The 21,747-nt window shown below is 52.1% G+C and overlaps 1 protein-coding gene and 1 pseudogene across 8 annotated transcripts; one reads left to right on the forward strand and one right to left on the reverse strand.

The window, feature by feature from the left end:
- Window positions 1-1,744: 1,744 nt before the first annotated feature.
- LOC112482213 lies at window positions 1,745-1,860 on the forward strand (annotated as a pseudogene).
- Window positions 1,861-5,783: 3,923 nt separating this feature from the next.
- On the reverse strand, window positions 5,784-21,693 carry NUCB1 (nucleobindin 1). 8 transcript variants are annotated; one of them, XM_015592256.2, is made up of 13 exons: window positions 21,569-21,693; window positions 20,983-21,161; window positions 19,487-19,594; window positions 17,817-17,949; window positions 14,158-14,261; window positions 11,750-11,935; window positions 11,387-11,522; window positions 8,390-8,448; window positions 8,013-8,105; window positions 7,835-7,927; window positions 7,380-7,550; window positions 6,801-6,909; window positions 5,784-6,667 (listed from the first exon to the last, which is right to left on the reverse strand). In XM_015592256.2, exons 2-13 carry the CDS (start codon window positions 21,148-21,150, stop codon window positions 6,564-6,566), a joined length of 1,464 nt encoding a protein of 487 aa, XP_015447742.1. In that variant the 5' UTR covers window positions 21,151-21,161; window positions 21,569-21,693; the 3' UTR covers window positions 5,784-6,563. The 8 variants fall into 8 exon arrangements, with proteins under 8 accessions (XP_015447742.1, XP_006905114.1, XP_015447749.1 ...); XM_006905052.3 differs by having other exon boundaries at window positions 11,387-11,477; window positions 21,025-21,161; window positions 21,569-21,682; XM_015592263.2 differs by having other exon boundaries at window positions 20,995-21,161; window positions 21,472-21,620.
- Window positions 21,694-21,747: the final 54 nt, after the last annotated feature.

Genomic DNA, 21,747 nt, shown 5'->3' on the forward strand with positions numbered 1-21,747 from the left:
TCCATTTCCCTTCCCTTGTAGACTTTTAATTACGACCTGAGCCTCCCACAGGGAGTCACATGTTTCAAGCTCACACAGACTGCTGAATGAAAATATTAATGGATTGCACTGAGTACACAATATTACTACTTTGAAGAAAGTTAAACAAAGAATTTTTAATAAATAGATGCTCTTGGGTATTTATTGTTCACACAAAAACCTGTACACAAATGTTCATCACGCTTTTATCGTAATAGCTGAAACAACCCAAATGTCCTTTAACCAGCCAATGGATAAACAAACTGGCATATCGATACAATGAAATAACTTCTTAACAATAAGAAGGAATGAAGGATCAACATATGCAACATCTTGAATGGATCTCAAGGGCATTATGCTAAGGGAGGAAAGGCAATTTCAAAGTGTTGCATAGTGTATAATTCCATTTATAGAACATCTTCAAAGTGACAAAGTTATAGCGATGGAGAACATACCAGCTGGTTGGAGTTCGGGGGAGGACGCAGTTATTCAGGGAATGGCATAGTTCCATATCCTGATTGTGGCAATGAGTACCCAAATGTTCACATTAGATAAAATCTCTTAGAACTCAGACGCGCTGATGAAATCCCAATCAGGTGCGTAACTGATTGAATAATGTCGCAATAGCAATTCCTGGTTTTACAACTGTACCATAGTTACCTAAAATAACAACATCGTGGGGAAGCTGGGTGTAGGGTACAAAGAAACTCTGTTCTATTCGTTGCAACTTCTTCGAAGATTTCAGAATGAAAAGTTATAATTCAAAACTGTTGGCAGTGAGTTTCTGTACCCAGAGAAATCATTTTGCAATATTGGGAAAAGTAGAAAACGAGGGTATGGTGCAGTCCAGCAGTCCTTGTCCTGGGTAGAAGACGTATGTCCTTGAGAAACTCTCCAAGTTGTGCTCAAGATGTGTAAGAACGTTTATTTCAGTGTTGGGTTTGATAGTTCAAAATTGCCAACAGTCTTCAGTGGGACCATGGCAAATAAACTGGCAAATCTTAACAGAAGGATACCAGATAGCAAGGAAGATGGATGAACCAGCTGCACATGCTGTTGACGTGACATCTCCAACCTCGGTGGAAAAAAAAAAATCAAGTGACATCAAGTTCACGGAAGGGTCCTTTAGAAACAAGTCCTCTTGTTTCTAACCTCGAATGACATCGCAGTTCATATAAGAATGCTCTGTAGTGTTTGTAGGTGTTTTCCTGGTTAATACAGAACTGGGAACATTTATAGAAATGAAAAACTCCACGTTCAGGATAGTGGCTCCCCTGAGGTCGGGAAGAAGGTGGTGTAACATTTTATGTCTTAAGAAAAGAAATGAGAAGCAATTAGGGCACTATGTTAAGGCTTGGTGTTTCTGGGCAGTGCGTCCCTGGGTGTTTTCTCTGTGCTTTTCTGTGTGTTTTTATTTGTCTGTGAAAGTATTCCTCAAAGCTCTTTCACGAGCCCGTCTATGCCTGTCTCTGTTCTAAGGGCTTTCTGGGTATGATCTCCCATAACCCTCGCAGCCCCCCTGTCGTGTTATTAACCCCACTTTACAGATGAGGAAACTGAGGCACAGTGTTCGAGACTCGTGCCTGAAGCCGCACATCAAGCGAGTGGGAAGGCAGGGATTGAAATCCAACCAGTGTGGGACGTGGTTCCATAGCGTAGCGGTGAGCACGTCTGCTTTACACGCAGAAGGTCCTGGGTTCGCGCCCCGGTGGTGCCACGGTCCGTGGTCTATGGCCATGCCGCTCTGAATGAGCCCGATTTCTGCTCTCAGAAGCTAAGTAGGGTCGGGCCTGGTTAGTACTTGGATGGGAGACCACCTAGGAAGACCAGGTGCTGTAGACATAAATAATAATAAATAAATAAATAATCCAACCAGTGTGGTTCCAGAGTCCACACACTGCACTGTGCCTGCTGCGTTTGATTTAATTAATAATTAAGTTAAGGACGGGGCTCCTTCGCTCAGCAGGTCAGACACCTGTTGTCCCTGGGAGACCAACCACGGAGTTAAGCAGAGTTTCTGGGACCCGAGGTGAGAGCCAGGGAATTAGCAGGGAGTATTAGCCATGAAACACACCCGCTTCTTAACTTTCTTAACGAAACAAGCGAAGTAATGGTGTTGAAAGTGTGGCAAATTTAGTCTGAGCTTGGGTACCAGATCGTGAGAGTTTGGGTGCCAGCACTTTCCAGGATTTGCTGGCAACACCGTTTAGAGACTCGGAGTAAGTTGAAATCACGGTGAGATTTCAGGGAAAGGCTCTGTCCTAGCCAGCTCACAGCCAGAAATTCCAGAACGAGCCTCCGGGGTCATTCGGCAGAGTCTTCCCAACGGAACACAAATGTTTACTGAGCGTATCATCTGTGCCAGGTCCTGAAGACACAACAGAAACGAGACAGACACTTTCTCTGTCCTCACGCAGCTATGAGTCCAGTGGGGAACAGCAAAGGGCTCAGAGGTGGGGAAGGGCGAGGTAAGTTCTAAGAACTGAAGAAAGGCCAACATGGCTGAAGAAAAGAGATGGCGGGTAGGTGTGATGGAAGTTGGGGCTGGGGTGGCAGGCAGGGGAACAGTCACGAAGGGCTCTAAGAGGACACTGGAGGGATTTCGGCAGTATGGCAGGGACACGGGTCTGATCTGGGCAGCTGCTCGTTGCGGCGCTCACCGTGGGCATGACGCCCACATTCTGTTGGCTAACAATTTTACTCTTGACTTGGCCCTGTGCTGGGCAGCGCTGGGGACCTAGAGGTGAACCACACTCCACTCTCTGCCCTGCTCTGGTGGGGGAAGGAGACACCATCTGTGTCAGCCATGCAAAGGGAGGGTGGGAAGAACGCATAGCATTTACTCATTAACTCATTTGTTTACCAAGATTTTTACAGCATAGATTCATTGCAAAAAAACAAAAAAACAAAAAAACAAAAAAAAACGCGGCACGATGCTTCAGAGTGTGACCTTTGGATCTAGCCTGCCGGGGTTCAAATCCCAGCTCTGCCACTTACTGGCTATGGGACTGCAGGCAAGGGACATGGCTTCTCTTATTCGCCTCATCTGTAAAATGGGAGCGATGATGGTAATGACCTCACGTGGGTTCTGTGAGGATGAAATGAATGGTTATTTTTAACATAATGTGCTCAGAGTGGCACCTGCCACATTCTCTGTGCTATAGAACTGTGAGCTGCCATGTATTCGTGTGTATTAGTTTACCATCGCTGCTGTAAGAAATGACCACCATCGCTAGTAGTAGTAATACTAAGAGTATTACTATGAATACTATTAATACTCACTGCCAAGAGTTCCGACCGTAAAAATGGTGAGGAGATACGCAGGGGAGAGTACAGAGTGATTTAGTGAATGAAATGAATGAAGACTCAGAGAAAAGAGGCGGGAGGGTCAGGGATGCCCGAGGGAGAAGGAAGAAGACTGTATGAGTTTTCTGCAGCTGCTGTAACAAACAATGACAAATTTCGTGGCTTGAAACGACACAGACGTGTTCTCTTGCACTTCTGGACATCAGAAGTCCAAAAAGGGAATCACTGGGCAGAAATCAAAATGTCAGCAGGGCCGCGTTGCTTCCGGAGGCTCCGAGGGAAGAATTTATTTCCTTGCCTTTGTCGGCTTCCAGAGGCCACCCGCATGTCTCGCCTCGTGATCCTGCATCCCTTTGACCTTCTGTGGTCACATTTCCTGCTCTGTCACGCAGATTCTTGAGGTTACATTGGGCCTATCTGGATAGTCCAGGATCATCTCCCCATCTCGAGAGCCTTACTTTAATCCCATCTGCAAAGTACCTTTTGCCTCAGAAGGCTACATAGTCAGGCTCTGGGGATGAGGACACAGACATTTTCGAGAAGCCATTATTCTGTCTACCACAGAGCCCCAGAGAGAGAGTATTTAGCAAGTGGAAGATTTAGTCTTATTCAGGTATGGCGAGGCCGACAGGTCAGGAGACTAGCGCCACTGAAGATAGTTTGTTACAGGTCCCAAGAGGAGGGGCGGCCATGCTATGCTGGGCCACACGGGGAAGCACCAGGGCCCCTCAGGGGCAGCAGTGAGGGGACAACGTGGGCAAGAACCTTATTATGGCTCCTGTGGAAAGGAACGGACATGGAGAGGTAAGCAGGTTTAGCTTAGGTCTGGCTAGTCTGGAACATTTCAGCAGGTTCTGGGGAGAAGGGACTGTCCCAAGTTGTCCGGCACTTGGCTTAGAGTGATTAGGACAGGAGAACGTCACCCAGGACTGTTGGAGCCTGATATAGGAGGCGACTGGGGTATGGGCTCTGCATTGGTCAGTTTGCATAGGGAAGGTACACTCACCAGCAGGTGACTAGTTTGCCACATCCAGCAACTGGCCTACCCTGGGGGGGCGGGCAGTCCCTCCAGCATCTGCAAGGCCCCGGATGTCAGAACTTCAGAAACACCCGGTAAATACAGAGGGGAACAGAGACTCAGATGATGGGGTGAAGGCAGAGTCGGAATTGCAGGGATCCCCGATTTGTGACTCCTCATTTTCGTCTCTTCCATGAGACTCCCAAATCCTCCCTCTTTATCTGCTCCAAGCCCTGTCTACAGCTGGAGCTGGAGCTCTTAATGGACAGATGTTCCAAAGAGAGAGTAATCATTTTAAAACCATTGCAGGTCAAAATGGAAATCACTTTCAGATGAAACATAAAGGGTCACTTTAATTCTGTCCCTTTAAGACTAGAATGAAAGCTCAGGCAGGAGGCAGGGAGGGTGCTGGTTGCTCCAGGGCGGATGTGACTCCATTCTAGTCCATGTGTAGGGCGCTCTGCTGTACAGGGCAGTGAACTTGAGACACCATGAGCCTCCTTCTCCTTGATCCTTTTGGAGTCTATTGGGGGAGACAGAGAGCAACCAAGCAGACACACCTTCAAACGAAGAATTGCAAATCGTGAAAAGCATCCTGGGCCACTGGAATGAGTCTCCGTAGATATGGGGAGTCAGGGCAGGTTCCCCGAAACTCTGGTTCTAGAAACGTGTCCGTATAATAATAGCTACCGCTGCTGACCAATTTCTGGCCAGGAGCCATGCCATTCATGGTATTATTATCAAACCCTTCAAGAATACCAGAAGTCTACTGTCATTTGAGGCCCATTTTTCAGATTGGGGCACTGAATTCAGCCACCAGGTTTCCAAGAGAAGCACAGAGCTGATGTTTGCTGTTATTGTCACTGCAGTTCCGCTGGGGGTGGGGGAGGCATGGCTAACATCCTGGGACCCTCCCCTGGACATTCCTAGGTTTGGGAATATGTGTTGTTGATGAGCCTCTGAGATCATCATCATCGGGTCCTCCCTTACACCGAACTAGACCTGTGTCGCCATCTGGTGGGATGTTGGTACACCAGCTCTGGGGGGATGCACGGCCTCTAATATGTACCCTCTGCCAATTTCCTTCATTAGCTGTTGGCGCAGACAAGTGTGACGTGCAGAGCAGCTGCAGCCCCCACACCTACCGTGGCAGAGCCGGATGGGAGAACCTAGTTCCCGCAAGGCCTCGGAGCCACCCTACTTTGAGATTTCTTGTCCCGATGCACTTTTCTTTATTGTTCAAGCCTGGGTTTGGGTTTCCTGTCCTCGCGATGAAGGTGTGTGTACGCGTGCACACGGCAGACTCATCGGAAAAGGACAGAAAGATGCCAGGAGGGAGCCTCTCAGAAACGATGCTTCGATGGAATCTTAAAGCACGAGGAGGACTCTGGAAGGTGGAGTGGGGATGGGAACAGTATACACAAAGAAACAGAGGCGTGGATTTGTTCCAGAAAATGTATTTGGATGGGACTGGAGTACACAGCAGGACACGCAGCGGTGTGGGCTAAGGCCAGAAAGCAGTAGGACCTCCCGGGGAGGCTGACGAGCTGGAAGCTGATCCTGTGTGGGGTCAGCTCCGGGACCCTTCTGTGTGGGGAAGGGATGAGGGGCCAAGCCACCAGGGAGGAGGCCGAGGCCGAGGTGGCTGGAAGCCAGGGCTCAGGGACAGTTGGGGCTCCTGACATCAGCTCTGCTGAGGACTCTACTGCCCCTTGATCCGGCCATGGAGAAGACACTGTGTTTGAGGTTTAGCTGGTCCCACAAAAGGTAGAGAAAGGTCTTGAGGGACCACCCAAGCCCCATAAACCGACAGAAATGGGGCCCAGAGCGGGAGGCAGGGTTCTGGCAGCTGTGGGATGCAGGATGCTGGAGCGGCCTGACCTGGGGCAGCGAGGCCAAACCACCTGGGAAGGCGGGCACACGGCCGATCCCCTCGGAAGGGAGGGGGCGTCCGTAAGCCAGGCCGACCCTACGGGTGAGCGTCCAAATGGACACGAGAAGGCAGGTCCCTTGGAGGAGGACAGAGAGAAGGGACTGCAGACTGGGAGGCCGTGGAAGTCGAGGAGGCAGACAGGAGGCCCAGGCAGCAATGTGGGAAGAGCCACTCTGTCCCCTTCCCCTACGAGGCCACACGCGCCATCTCCAGAGGAGGTTGACTGTGACACCTCGCTCTCCTCCCATCAGCTGCGTCAGCCGGAACCAGAGTGCTGGGGTTCTGGGGTCACAGGTGCTGAGAATCCAGCTGAGGCGGCTCGGGGGGCTGTTCAGGAACCTTCTTTTCTGAAGCAGCCACATCACCGGCTGGAGCTGGAACAGGAGCATCGTCTGGAAATGGAGAGGAAATGGTAGCGTTAGATACCCCAGCCCCTCCTCCCCCGACCCAACCCCATCCAGGAGTCCCGACCCCCAGCCCGTCCTCCCAGTCCCTTCCCTCCTCCCTGGGCCCAGAGGCCAGCACCTGTGTCAGGGTGGAACTTGAGCTGTCCCTCAGGGCCGGGGGCTGGGTCGCTGTGGCCTTGCTGCTGCTGCTGCTGCTGCTGCTTCCTCTGCTCCATCTGCATAACCGCCTGCAGGGGGCAGAGGACAGTGCCGCCATGATGCTGAGTCTCCACAACCCACTGAGTGCTCAGTCCTTTCTCTGAGGGCCTCAGCTTTTCTCCCTCATTGACAAGTGGGCTTCCTCACAGACATCCGGTTCTCTCCACGCCCCCACCTCTCGTCCCCCATCATGACTTGGGTCACAGCTTGGGACAGAGAAGCCCTCACTGAACCCTCACCAAGTCTACCCCGCTCCTCCCTCCTGGGCCTTTTCACCCCCTCTCCCTCTTACGGCACCCGCGCCTGCCCTTATCCAGCATGGCGGTCCAAGAGCGGTCAGGGGTGGGGACAACGTCCGCCCTTATTCAAGATGGCAGTCAGCACCTGAGGCTCTACCAGTGATTCACACAGAGATCACAGGCCTTCCCAGCCTTTGCACACACAAGGACAAGGGCCGCCAGCGGCGTGGAGGATGGGCCCAGCTTCCCCAGTGGGTCACCTGCTGCAGCTCTCTCTTCTGGGCCTCCAGGCGGTCCTGGGAGCGCCCCAAAGCCTCTGTCTCCTGGCTGAGGCGCTGGGCCTTGGCATTCAGCTCTGCCTCCCGGGCGGCCAGCTCCTCCTCGAAACGCCTCAGCTCTTCCTCCGTGTAGGCAGGATGCATCTCCACCGTCTGTCGGGGTGGGGACAGGGGCCATCAGCAGGCGACTCCAGCCATGCCCTCCCCGCCACCCATGTTGCAGGGGACTGTTAGCAGAGGTTTAGAGGTTTAGAGGGAGGCCGGGGCCATGTGTATGGATGGGAGAGATCGGACTGGGAGCTGGGGACGGGGACAAAGATCAGAGACTGGGCAGGACAGAGACCCAGAGAGTAAGAGAAGTGGCCGGGAACTCGGAAAGAAGGGTTAGGGCTGGGAGCGAGACACATTCAGGACCTTTGAATTCTCCATGTCCTCACCTCCCAGCCCTCCCCGGTGTCCCCATACTCCTTCCTCTGGGTGGATGCGAGGAACTCCTCCAGGGTCACGAGGCGGTCCTGGTTGGTGTCCACCTGGGGAGCCGGGTAAGAGTAAGCGACACGGCTGGGCCTCCCTGCGCCCCGCTCCCACCCTCCCGCGCGGCGGGGCTCCGCGCACATTCTTCATCACGTGCTCCCGCATGCGCAGTCGCTCCTCCTCCATCTCCCGCATGTCGTCTTCCTCATTCTTCGGGTCATATACCTTCTCCAGCTGCCGGGTCAAGCGAGAGGCGAGGCATATTGAGCAGTCCAGGGCGACCTCTTCCCTAGGCTACCTCCACGTCCTTGCACACAGCACCAGACAACTTCAACTCCCATCAGTCCTTGGGGCACCCTGCCTCTCCTGGAAGCCTCTTTTTGCTCCAGGGGATGCTGGGAAGTTGTAGTTTTCCCATAACTCACATCCACGGGTACCTAAGGGGACCACTAGGCTCCCCGAGGGGACGTATAGCTGCTCTGAGCGTCCCTTGCACGCGTCCCTTCCAAGGCACTGACCTCCTTGGTGAAGAGGGCCTCCAGCTCCTGCTCATCTAGGACACCATCGCTGTTGATATCTGAGGGAGAGACAACAAGGTATTTTGGGGGACTGAGGACAGAGTGCATCAGGTCCCAGAAAGACGAGCTAAAGAAGAAATTCGGGCTGATGTGGGGTCTCTTTTAGAGGACAGGTAACAACGAGTGTCCGGCGGCAGAATGAAAGACTCCAGGCTTCAGCTCCCATAGACCCGTGGCCGGCACAGCTCATTTCCTACCTACCAACCAGGGTCCCGGAATGGCCTCGATGAAGGTGGGGCTTCACTGAGACCATTCTTGGGGCCACTATCCTATAGGACGACTTGATCCCAGCACTTGGTAATGTGGGCACAGGGTCAACCCCTTTGCCCAGGATCTAGGGGGTGTTGGGGCCTCTGCCTCCCCAGGTAACCAGGCCCGGGCCAACTCCAGTTGTCAGAGGAGCCTCTCCCTGCCAATTCAGCTCATCGAGCCGCAAGGCCAGGCTCACTGTCCCCGCCTCCTCTGCTCCCTCAGATCCGCACCCACACTGGTCCTGCTGAGGTGGCCGGAACCCCTGACGCTGCAAAACTAACGGTTCATTTTCAGCCCGCGTCTCACTTGACCTTCTGCCTGTGGCTTCCAGAACATCATTCTCTCCTCTCCAGCCACCCCTCTTCCTCCTTTGCTGGCTTCTTCTTCCTCTTGACCTCTACAGCTTGGTGCACCCAAGGGCTCTGGCCTGGGGCCTCTTCTCTGTCTAATCTTCAAATCCGTCCAATACGGTGGCCGCATGGGCTGTTTAAATTTTAATTGATTCATATAAAATAAGATCAAAATTTCAGTTAATTAGTCCAACTTCCTACAAGTCAGGTGCTCAACAGCCTTATGTGGCTGGTGGCTGTCATACTGGGTGGCACAGAACATTTTCCATCAAACAAAGACAGCACGATTGGCCAGCACGTCCTTAGGTGGGTCCCTCCAGTCCCACAGCTTTCAATGCCATCTGCCTGACTATCCAACTACTAACTCTATCTCCACGTAAATGTGTAATAGACAACTCTGCCTTCACATAGACCCAGCTCCCAACCTGCCCTGCCAAACAAGCATGTCCTCTCTGTTCCCCTTTTCCAGCTGCTCAGGCCAAATACCTTGGAGTCATCCTGGACTCTTTCGTTCCTTGATAATCCTCCTCAGTCCATCTGCAAGTCCCACCAGCTTGACCTTCAAGATGAACCCAGAATCTGAAAGCTCTTTCTTCCTTCCCATGGTCCAGCCATCAGCACCGTGTGCTTTCTAACTAGGCCCCAGGTTTCGGCCCTCACCCCTACAATCTGTCCTTGACACGGCACCCAGATGAAGTCTGTCACCATCAGGCAGATAACGTCAGCCTTCTGCTCAAAACCCTTTTGTGGTGTCCCACCACAGACAGAACAAAATCCAAATTCCTTACCCTGGCTGTGACCTTGGACGGACCAAGTCCATTCTTCCCTGTGTGTGTGTGTCCTCTGCTGTCCCCCGAGTGCTGTTCCCCCAAACATCTGCGAGGTGCAACCCCTCACTTCACTGAGTTCTCTCTGTTCAAAGGTCATCGCCTTATGGCTATGCTTTCTGATCCAGCAGAGTCACTAGCCACATGGGGCAAATTAATTTAGCTTAATCAAGTGAAAAATTCATTTCCTCGACATTATGCCACAAAAAGACAAACATTATACGATTTCACTTGTATGAGCTAGCTGGAGTCATCAGATTCACAGAGATAGAAACAAGAATACACGTTACCAGGGGCGGGGGGAGGGGTAACGGGGAGTTGTTGGTTAATAGAGTTTCGGTTCCATAAGGAGGAAGAACATTCTTCTTGTTTGTACATCAGTGAGAATGTACATAACAGACTGAACTGTGCACTTTAAAACAGCTGAGATGGGGAATTTTATGTGTATTTTACCAGAAATACAAATCCTAAAACTTTTATGAACACTAAAAAAAAAAAAAAACAACAACAAAAAACAACTCAGTTCCTTAGTCCTAAGAGCCACACTGGAAGTGCTGAATAGCCACATGGGCTGGTGGCTGCGGTGCTGGACAGCACGGATGAGGAACACTTCCGTCAGCAGAGAAGGTTCTACTGGACAATGCTGGTCTAGCAAAACGTTTCCTGACCAGGCTACCCAGGACCGTCACTCTAGGCCTTTAATCCTGCTGTCCTCATCTCCATGGTCCATGTCACTACCTGAGACTACTGTAGAACCTACTTTCTTTATTCTGAGATGTACTCCCCCTATATTCTTTCACCCCTGAAATCAAGAGGCATCTTATCGTCAATGGTTTGTCAGTTTAATTAGTAGCAAGTATAAAAATTTTAGTGTATCTCACACCCCCACCGTCTCTTAGGTTCACTGGAATATGGAATGATCTGTTTGCCTCATCACTGGCTCTGTATGTGTGTGGGGGTGAGGGAGACTTTGTTTTGTTCACAGATGTATCCACGGGGTCTCCATGAAGCTTGGTGTTTAGAAGTCGCTTAGTAAACATTTACTGAATGAACCGGGCCCTGCTAAGTTCTGTTGACAGCTTCTGGGTTGGGGTCCTGGGCACATCTGAGGGGGCCTGGCAAAACCCAGACTACGTTGTGGATAGGAATAGAATGCAGGGGAACGGCTCTTAATCACCGTGGAGAAGGGGCTCCCTAGAGGCCTGGTTACTAGGGAGCAGCCCGCCCTTAGTGACAGCGCTCCTGGCGGGGACCAGGGCCTCTGGGAGGGGACCCAGGCCTAGCTAAGTCTGGTTCGCTTGGTTAGAAGATACTGGCCCGTTCTTAGAGCTCAGTGGTTCTTCCATGGAAGATTCTAGCAATCTAGACCACCAGGGAAGAGAGGTTCAGACCTCCTTGGCCTGCCTAAGTCCCAAGAAGATGGGGAGACCCCTCCTTAGCTTTCAGGCCCCCGAAAAGTCAGAGCCTCAGAATTCAGCCTGGGTCTTGGGACTCCCTCCCCACCTTACCATGCAGTATGAAGAAGGTCTTGGGGTTAAACCTGTTGGGGTCCAATCCATCCAGCTCCTCCCACACCTCCTTCAACTGAGCTTGGCTGCCCTGTGGAGGGGAGAGCCAGGGGCTCATGAGCAAGAAGGCTGGGTCCTATGGGAAAAAGCTAGAGAACCCTTTATCCCCATCTCTCAAATGTCTTGCCCCTCGAGTAAGGAAACTACAACTCCCAGCATCCCCTGGGGGGTAGCTGGATATAGTAGAGGGGACTTTTTGCCCCAGGATCTGCTGGGTATTGTAGTTTTTCAGTTACGTCCCTATCTCGTGGAGCTTAAAGAGCTGGACATGGTCGGGGGGTAGGCACAGATCGGGGTCCTTACAGGCACATTGACTTTGGGGTGCTCTCGGTGCCGTCGCTGTTGTTCTTCCAGTTTCCTCTCTGCCTCCTTCCGCTGCTCCTCTCCCAGTGACTCCAGATAACGGCGTCTCTCGTGTTCCTTGAGCATCTCGTAGCGTTTGAACTCTTCGTGATGGGCCGCGTCGTACTGGGCAAGGTCGCGGGTGGCCTGGGGAAAGGCACACGGCCACTCTTGTCTCACCTGTGTCCAACCCCTAATCCAACCTCCAAACGCCAGGCCTTTGACTCTGAGCCTGGCCCAACCTCCACCCTGTCCTGGGTCTCATTTCTTGGTCTCTCTGACCTACTCTGGCCTCCTCTCTTTGTTCAGAAGAGATTAGGATGATGACACATTAGCAACCCAGCTCTTTTAAGTCCTCCACAATCTCAGGATCTTGGAGGAATAAGTAAGAATACAGGAGGTGAACTTTACATGAAAAACACTAAGGCTAAGCGTTAATGAGCATGAGGTCTCTAATTATTTTACCCAGAATTCAAATCTGGGCTCTGCTGTGTAAACAAATCCCACTAACTGTGTGATCTTGGGCAAGTTACTCAGCCTCTCTGTGCCTCGATTTCCACCTCTGTAAAACAGAGATGACAATACTATACTGGGTTGAATAGTGTCCCCGTAAAACTCACATCCACTCAGAACCTCAGAAGGTGACATTATTTGGAATAGGGTCTTTAAGGTGTAATTAGTTAAGATGGAGTCCTACTCTGGATTAGGGTGGGCGCTAAATCCAATGACTGGTGTCATTATAAAAAGGCTACAAAGAACCAGAGAGACAGGAAAACACCACGTGATGATGGAGGCCAAGGCTGGAATGATGTGTCTGCAAGACAAGGAATACCAGAAGCCTCCAGAAGTCGGGAGAGGCAAGGAGCAGGTTTTCCCCTATAGCCTCTGAAGCGAGCCCAGCCCAGCCCAAACCCTGGTTTCAGCCCAGCGATACCGATTTTGGACTTCTGGCCTCTGGAACTGTGAGAGGATACATTCTGTTGTTTTGAGCCATCGAGTCTGTGGCATTTTGTTATGGCAGCCTCAGGAGACCCTTCTTGACTTCTGTCTTACACTGTAGGACAGTGAATTCATATTGTTTGAACAGATGGTCCAGCAGGGGTTCTCAACCATGTGCAATTGTGGCCCACAGGGGAAGACTGTCAATGTCTAAAGACAGTTTTGGTTGTCACAAGTGGGGGACATCTACTGGCATCTAATGCACATGGGTCAGGGATGCTGCTAAACATCATACGATGCACAAACGACCCCCATGACAAAGAACTATCTGGCCCCAAAGGACAAGAGGGCTGAGTTTGTGAAACCCTGCCCTCCAGCGTGGAGGAAAGTGCCCGGTGAGGAAGCGGTTACGAGAGATGCTGGGGGTTGAGACCAGGAGGATGACACCGGGGCTGGGGGAAAGCGGGCAGTTTCTGGAATGTTCTGGAAATTAGTGACAAAGAACACCACTTAGGGACTGAGCCAAGCGCCCAGAGACGATGCAATCAAAAGGCTGCTGCTATTATCTTCACAGCCACTAGATGGAGCTCCAGTAGGCCAGAAAAGCAGGGCGCAGGCCAGGCTGAGGGGTGAGCCTGGAAGAGGCAGGGACCGGCCTGGGCGTCCCCTTCCACTCTCCCACCCCACTTGGCCTTCCCCATGAGGTAGGGCTGTAGCTTCCACTTCTCAGATGAAGATTGTATTAGTTCTGATGGCTGCTATAACAAATTATCATCAACCTGGTGGCTTAAGACAACACACATTTATCATCTTACAGTATGGAGGCCAGAGGTCTGAAATTAGTTCCACTGGGCTGAAATTAAGGTGTCAGCAGAGCTTCTGGAGCCGATTCGGTGCTGTGGAGTGTTCCAACATCTTCGAAGCCAGCAGGGGAGCTTCTGGCTTCCGTTGTCACCTTGCAGCTTCTATTGAAGTCAAGTCTCCCTCTTTTGAGGCCCCTTGTGATGACATTTAGGGTCCACCTGGATATTCCAGGATCATCACACCAGTTCAAGACCCTCAACTTCACCTTGTCTGCAAAATCCCTTTTGCCCAATAAGGTCACATAGTTCTGTAGATTAGGGTGTGACATCTTTGGTGGTGGGGGGCATTATTCTGCCTACAACAAGGGCACAGAAGGAACGCTCCCACTCCGGTTATGTGGGAAGGACAAAGCTGGGAAGGGATTTGAAACCAGGCCTGAATGGAGCTGAGCCCATCCTGCCCACATGTCTGCTTTTCTGTAGAGACTCTGGGGAGGGTCATTAGACAGCACCAGGCTCTCTACAGTTGCTGGATGCCAGGCAGGGGTGAGCGGGCTCATGTCCTGCGCTGTGTTCCACTGTCCCCCTCAATCCTCTGCCTGTAGCTACCCTTCCACCTCACGCTACCGTCTGGATCAGCAGCTCCAGGTCTCGGGCCTCAAATGTGTGCTGGTTCTGAGGGTCCAGGTGTTCGAACTGCTTCAGGAGGCTCAAGTGGTCCAACTGTACATCTGGATGAAGGAGAAGGGAAAAAAAAACAACAAAAAACGGCCAACTCATAGAATGGTCTTTCTTTCAAAATCCCTATCTTGGGCCAGATGTACTCTAAAGGAAGTCGCAGAGGGCACTCACTAAGAAGGCCCAGAGGATGGCCTGACTGAGCCTGGGGCAATCACGGAGGGCTTCCTGGAGGAAGTGATGCCACAACGGAGTCTCCCGCTTCAAATAATAACCATGATAACAACTAACACGTATTGAGCGCTTCCTGTATGCCAGGTCCTGCTCTAAACACATTAACTATATTAATGCGCTTACTTTTCACAAGAATCTTACAGCAGGGATTCTACGGTTATCCCATGGTATGGATGTGAAAATGAGGCCCAGAGAGGGGAAGTGATGTGTCTGGGTCACCACCTAGGAAGTGGCTGCTGGGCTGCAGAGCACCCACATTCAACCTCTGCTACGGGTTCAATTGGGGGACCTAAGATTCGACTGTTGAAGCCCTAACCCCCAGAATCTCAGAATGTGAACTTATTTGGAGAGGAAGTTTTTACAGAGGTGATCGAGTTAAAATGAGGTTGTTAGGGTGGACCCGAATCCAACACGGCTGGTGTCCTTATAAAATAGAGAAAGTCTGAACACAGTGACAGACACAGAGGCAAGATGATATGAAAAGGCACAGGACGAAGGTGGCCTTTTATAAGCCAAAGACAGAGACCTAGAACACATCCTTCCATCAGCCCTCGGAAGAGGCCAGCAGGGTGACAATGAATGCCTATGGTTTAATCCAGCGGTCCCCAACCTTTGTGGCACCAGGGACTGGTGCTCCTATGAGAATCTAATGGCACTGTGGCCACGGCAGGAACTAGGTGGTGACGGGATCTGCTCCATAGAACACCCACTAGAGGCAGAGAAGAGGTGACTGAGAGACGAGCGCATGACCACAAAGGATTCAACGAACGGAGGGTCCTTCACGCAGGACGGTCCGGGCAGGACTCTCTGAGGAGGTGACATCTGAGCTGAGAGCAGAGCTCGGTCAGCCAGGCAAAGAGCCCTGAGAAAGAATGTCCCAGGCAGAGGGAAGTGCATGGGCAAAGGTCCTGAGGTGACAGAGAAGCGTTGTGTCCCAGCTGATGTAAGATGGCGCCCACAAGAGGAGGGGCCGAGGCGGGGGTGGCAGGGACCAGCCAGGCCTCCAGGCAGCAAGGAGAACGGTGGACTTGATCCTGAGGTCACTGGGGAACCAGGGATGGGTTCTCAGCAGAGGAGGGACAGACAGACTTGAACTGGGTGTGTCACATACTCACAGGTTCCTAATTCCTGGAATTTGGCCTCACTGTGGCCAAAGGGACCTTGCAGAGGTGATTAAATCAAGGATCTTGAATGGGGAGGTTATCCCAGATTGCCGGGGCGGTCCCTAAATTATAAGGAGGAGGCATAGGGAGATGCGACTACAGAAGGTAAGGTGACCTCTGAATAGAAATGCTTCGCCGCCAGCTTTGCAGAGGGAGGAAGGGGCCACCAGCCAAGGAATGCAGCTGGAAAAGGCAAGGAGACAGACGGGTCCCTGCAGCCCCCAGAAGGAACCGGCCCTGCCGACATCTTAATTCCGGCCCGGTGAGACTGATTTTGGACTTTTTACTCCCAAAGTGTAAGGGAATGAATAAATGTGTGTTATTTTAAGCCATTTAATTTGGGGTAATGTGTGACCGTGGCCATAGAAACAAATATAGGTGTTACCAAGATCCCACTAACTGCTGGGTAGAAAATGGAACAAACAGGGAGAATGGCAGACGTGGAGACAGGGAGGAGGCGACAGCAGTGACCCAAGGGGGACCTGAGGGGCAGCAATGGATGTGGAGAGAAGCGGCCAGATTCTGGAGATATTTCGAACTGTCAAAAGGACAAAGCTGAAGTCCACAGCACGGTGCCTGGGATGTAATAAGCAGATAATCACCAGGAGCCATTTTTCTCATTAGTGACAAGGGAACATCTAATTTGCCAGAGATCGATTTAGACTCCAATACTGTTACAATTAAAACGGCACAGCAGAGAAGGCCGGGGACCATGTCTGTCTCGTCACCTTAGAGCTCCGGCACTTGCCCAGTGCCCAGCACGCAGCAAGACTCAGGACATGTTTGGTCCGTGGATAAATGGAGTCAGATAGAAATAAAAACAAAGGCCAGCTCTCCCACCTGTGACATGGGAGCCTCACGGAAGAGTGTCTGTCGAGAGATGAAGGGAGAAGCTGGACGTAGTTCTCACTAACAAGGGGGCATGTCCTCACACTTAGTGACAGGCTGAAACGTGCCCCAGCAGTATCAGAGCATACCACGAAGCGACAATAAGTAAACACCACTGTCCACAGTAGCCAAAAATGTACCAGCGACCCAGATGCCCATCGATGGATAAGCTGATAAACCAAACGTGGTTGGTCTGCACAACGGAATATTACTTGGCCCTGAAAAAGGAACAAGGCACTGATCCACGCTACAATGCAGATGAGCCGTGAAAATACCATGCTAAGCGCAAGAAGCCAGATACGAAAGCTCACAAACTGTGTGATTTCGTTTTATGAAATGTCCAGAACAGAGACAGGAAGTGGGTGAGTGGTCGCAAGGGCTGCAGTAGGGGATCGGAGTGATACGGGGTCTCCTTTTAGGGGGGCAATACCAACATGTTAAAATTGACTTAGATGATGGTTGCACATAGCTGTGAGTATACGAAAACCCACTGAATTATACACTATAAATGAGTAAATTGTATGGTATATGAATTACATCTCAATAAAGCTATTTAAAATAAATAGCATGGTCCAGACACACACACACACACACACACACTTCAACAAACCATATCTAGGAATGTCAGAAATAGGATGAGATCTTGGAATCTAAACCTGCCCAAAGCTTTCTCTTCCAGGCTTATTTTTTTCCTCTCTTTCTCTCTCTTTCTCTCCCTCTCTGTCAAGTAATTAGACTACAAAATATAGCCTCAGATATAAAGGCCAGCAAGTTAGAATCACTCTAGCAGGGGAGATAGAGAATAACTAAGCAAGAAAAAAAATACAGTGCAATCTGTTAAAACTTCCTGACTTTGATCACTATACTATGGTTATGTAGGTGAATGTCCTTGTTTTGAGGAAAATCCCACGGAAATACTTAAGCATGAAGGGACATGGTGTCCGCAAGGAACTTGCAAATGTGAATAAAAAGTACATGGAGTAAATATCGAAAAACTGAAGAATTTTGGTTAAGGGCATTTGGGAGTTTTTTAGTGCTATTCTTGCAACATTGTTGTAAGTTTGAAGTTATATCTAAATTTTAAATGACCATGACTATGAAAGAAAAAAATGAAAAAAAAAAAACAAAACCGAACAACAAAAAAAACCCCAACCAACCAACAACAGAGCTATCCTTCTAGAAAGAAAATTCGATCAATCGTCCATGTATAATTTGCAGTGGGGGGAGAGTGAGCCCCCAGGAGGCCCCTCCTGCCTAGAATAAAACCACCTGGCAGCCCAGGAGGGAGGCCAGGCCCGCCTGCCCCACCCCCACCCCACTTACTGGGCTCCTGCTCTGCGTCCATCTTGGCCTTGAGCAGCATCCGAAGCCGCGACACCTCCTGCCTCTTGAGCTCGTCCAACTTGGTGCGGACGTGGTGGCTGACAAAGTCCAGCTCCCGGCTCAGCTTCCCGCTCTGTTCAGAGAGTGGGGGGGATACTGGTCAGCCTCGTCCTTCCTCTGCCCTCTCTGGAACCTTCTACAAGCCTTCTGATGCCCCCTAGGGCTCCCCAGAGCCCCTGAGACAAGGTCCCAGCCTTCAGCCTGGCATTCGAGGCCCTGCTCACCTCTGCAGCCTGTCTCCTGTCACTCATGGAGTCCCATTCTCGGTTCCAGAAACACTGACTGACTGGGTGTAGGCCCCACGCGCAGGGCTCCTCCCTACCTCCGGGCCTTTGCACAGGCTGCTCCCGCTGTCTGGGATGCTCTCCCACTGCTGCTTTTCAAGCCTAACCAGATCTTCACTGTCCTTTAGAGCTCAAAGCAGATGGTGCTGACCTTGGGAGAAATCGCCCCCAAAACCTCCTTATACCCCTCCACACAGGATGTGAGCCGGGCACCTGCTCTGAGCTCCCTCGATTATCACTTTGGGTTATGTCTGTTCCTCATTCAGAGCCACCTATGGCTCCCCGGTGGCCCCAGGACAGCATTTCTGGACAATCGAGACCCTGCACCTACCCACCCCTCCAGCCCCATCTCCCCTGTCTTTATGTCACTTATGAGGTGCTGCCAGCAGACAGCTGAAGGTACCAGAAGCTTCGTTTGCACACATAGTTCCTGACTGCCGGAAATGTCACTCCTCTCCCGCACCCACCCACATGCCAACTTCTGCATCATGGACATTCTCAAACCTCGCCCGGGGGGTGTCCTCTCCCTAGAAGTGTCCTATCACGTGTCAGGTCTCTGGGGCTTCCCCAGAGATCCCGCTATCCCTGTTATTGCTCAGATCATTTTCTGTCACTCACGACTCTTGAGCCCTTGGGAGGCGTGGCCCTGGGGCCTCTCCTAGTCCCAGGTGTTTGGTGGCTCCTCCAGAGGGGACATTCCAACAGGCACCAGAATGGGGATGGGGTCTGTGTGTGACGGGATGGGGAGGAGGATCGGGGCAGGGACCTGCTATCTCCTTACGGGGTGCTGCCAACATCCTTTCTCAGGGACCATGCCTGGGCGATGGGGTGGGGTGTGGGCTTTGGGCTCAGCCAGCCAAGGGGGGGCGGTGAGACCTGGGCCCACGGAACAGACAAACAGTACTACTAGGGCCTCAGTGTTCTCTTCTGTAAAATGGGGATTCTCAGGGCTCCCTCGGAGGTGATCGTACTTGTGCAGGAAGCACTGTGCCGGGCACTTGGTGAGCCAGCATCACGCACTCACTGAGGACGGCCGCTGAGATAATCCTAAGCTGAATCCCAGGAGGCGGGTTCTATCACATCCCCATTTTACAGATAGGCGCAGCGAGGGGTGGTCACATGGCTGGTAAATGGTAATGCTGAGGCTGGGGCCACACATTCTGTGTCCCCCACGTCCCTTCCCCATTGTGTGACCCCGAGAACCGACTTCTCCCGAGGCTCAGTTTCGTGCGGGCTGGAGCCATGTGGCCCCTTTAGGGAGCCCAGTGCTTCCCAAACTCAGCCCTCTGAGCACACGTCCCCGCCTGCTGCTGGTCCCAGCCACACCTTGATGTCCTCGGCATTGGCGGCCTGCAGCTTCTCGCGGAAGTGCCCATCAGTCTCCAGGACATTGATGACCTCCTGGAGGTACCGGTGGTAGTACAGGCCCGTGTCCTGAGGTGACAAAAATGAACATAGTCGCCCCAGCGCCCCTTGCCCAGTCCCTCCCCACAGGTAGGAACCAGGCCCTGCTCCTCTGGGTGTTGCCTGAGGGACCCAAAGATCTCTATTTAGAGTAGGAGGCCTGCCCCATAAACGAAGGCTCTGGAGCCAGCAGACCCCAGGCTCCAATCCCAGTCTGGTCTGTGACCCCAAGCAGCCCGCCTGACGTCTAGGCCACAGCTCTCACCTCCGCCCAGGCCCGCAGTGGAGACGAAATGAAAATCACATGGGCAAACACCCAGCCTAATGCCGACCACACGCTGGGCGCTTACAGAGGGGACACAGTGGTACTTGTTGGCAAGCAGAGAACCATGCAAACATTCATTCATTCATTCAACAAGCATTCACCGTCCCCTCTCTGACCTCTTCTTCTTGCTCAATCTGCTCCAGTCACACTGGCCTCCTCTAAGTCCCTCTACTCATGCTGCTCTTCCCCACCAGAGGGCCTTTGCCCAGCCTTTTCCCTCTGTCTGGAATGGTTCTTCCCCGAACTGCAGATCTCAGTTCAAACAGCCCTTCCTAATTGACCATCATCCCGGGTGTCCATCTCTGCCTTTTGTCTTCCCAGTGAGCTAGAGCGAGGCTGATCTGTAAGGGTAGGAGGCTCGTGCTTGCTAACACTGTCCTTGGCTCATAGGAGATGCTCAAGAGATGTGTGGAATGAACGAAGGGGAAAAGGACTCAAAGGTGCCCTTCTGTGTCTGCAAAGATTTCACCAGGCCAAGGCCTGACTTGCTGGGTGGGGATCAGACACACAGGGGCAGGGCGTGAACTGTTCCAGAGACAGTGACGTGCTCATTCGTAATGGGAGCTGTAGGAGGCTTTAGGCCATAAAAATCAGGGTATCGCCTTGAGGCTCTTTCAAGTTTCAAATTCCCTAAGACCAAAGGTTTCATAGCGTTGGATAGACACACGTTGGAACCAATAAACGAGCAGTTTCCACGCCCCTTCATAATTTAAACTACAACTCCCATGAGGTCCATGGAGCGGGTCATCTAATACGCAACACCTGCTCAAGGTGCTACTGGGAAATGTAGTTCTTTTCTTTTCAGATTCTTTCTTGGAGTGGGGGGGTGTCTTAAAAAAGGTTTAGGTGCGTGTGTGTTGGGGCATGACGTCAACTTTTCACTTAAAATCTGACCCGATTTCCCACACCTCAGAATCAGGGAGTTAGGAATCTGTTCCCTGACCCCGCCACTTCCTCCCCCGCCCCCACAACCAGTTTTCCACCACGTCAAATCGCCGGGTCTGCAAAGAATGACAGACAAACAAACTCCAAGCCGTATGGTGGGGGGAGTATCCACCCAGGGGCCACGGGGGGTCCGCGGGAATTGTAGTACCACTGCAAACACCTGGCTGGAGAGCAGGGCAGGACCACTCACGGGGCTCTCGGTCGCGGGGCTCTCCTCCTTGGGCGCCCCTCGCTCCAGGGGCACAGTCAAAACAGCGCGGAGCAGCAGCAGCGGCGACAAGAGGAGGAAGACTGCTCGCGACCCAGAGCGAGGCATGGCGGCGTGATCTGTGGGAGCGGAGAGATGAATAACGTCTGTCGCAAGCCTCTTCCTTCCTTGGACCTAGGAGTCGGGACTCAAGCACCGTAACCGCCTCCCTCCCCCCTCTTTCTAGGAGTCGAGGCTTAAAACGACTAGTTTCCCGGGACCCAGAATTCCGAGCCTCCAGCCTCTTATTTTCTTCCACCCAGAAGTCCTGGCTCCCTGCACCCCCTTCGCTCAGGCTCAGGAATCCGGGATCTCAAGCCTCTCCTTCCTGAGACCCAAAGGTCCAGGCCACCAGCCCCCTTTTATCCTAGGACCTATAAATGCTGGTACCCGGCTCGCCCTCCGCTGGGACTCAGTCTTCCAGCCCTCTGGCCCCTCTCTTCGCCGCCTTCCCAGGACCCGAGTCTGGAAACCGCCAGCCGCGCACCTCTCCTTCACCGCAGAGGGCGTTTTCCCGGGCTAGGACCGGCGCCGCGTTCTTGGTGCGTCCCCTAGGCCACGCCCACTTTCCCGCAGAGGACCCGCCCTCAGCAGTCTGATTGGTCCACGCTGGCTGCCAGCTCCGAGGGTCTTGCCTAGTGGCCCCGCCTCTCGTCGAAGTCTCTG

The sequence above is a fragment of the Pteropus alecto genome, unplaced genomic scaffold (assembly GCF_000325575.1).
Source record: "Pteropus alecto unplaced genomic scaffold, ASM32557v1 scaffold41, whole genome shotgun sequence".
Taxonomy (NCBI): domain Eukaryota; kingdom Metazoa; phylum Chordata; class Mammalia; order Chiroptera; family Pteropodidae; genus Pteropus; species Pteropus alecto.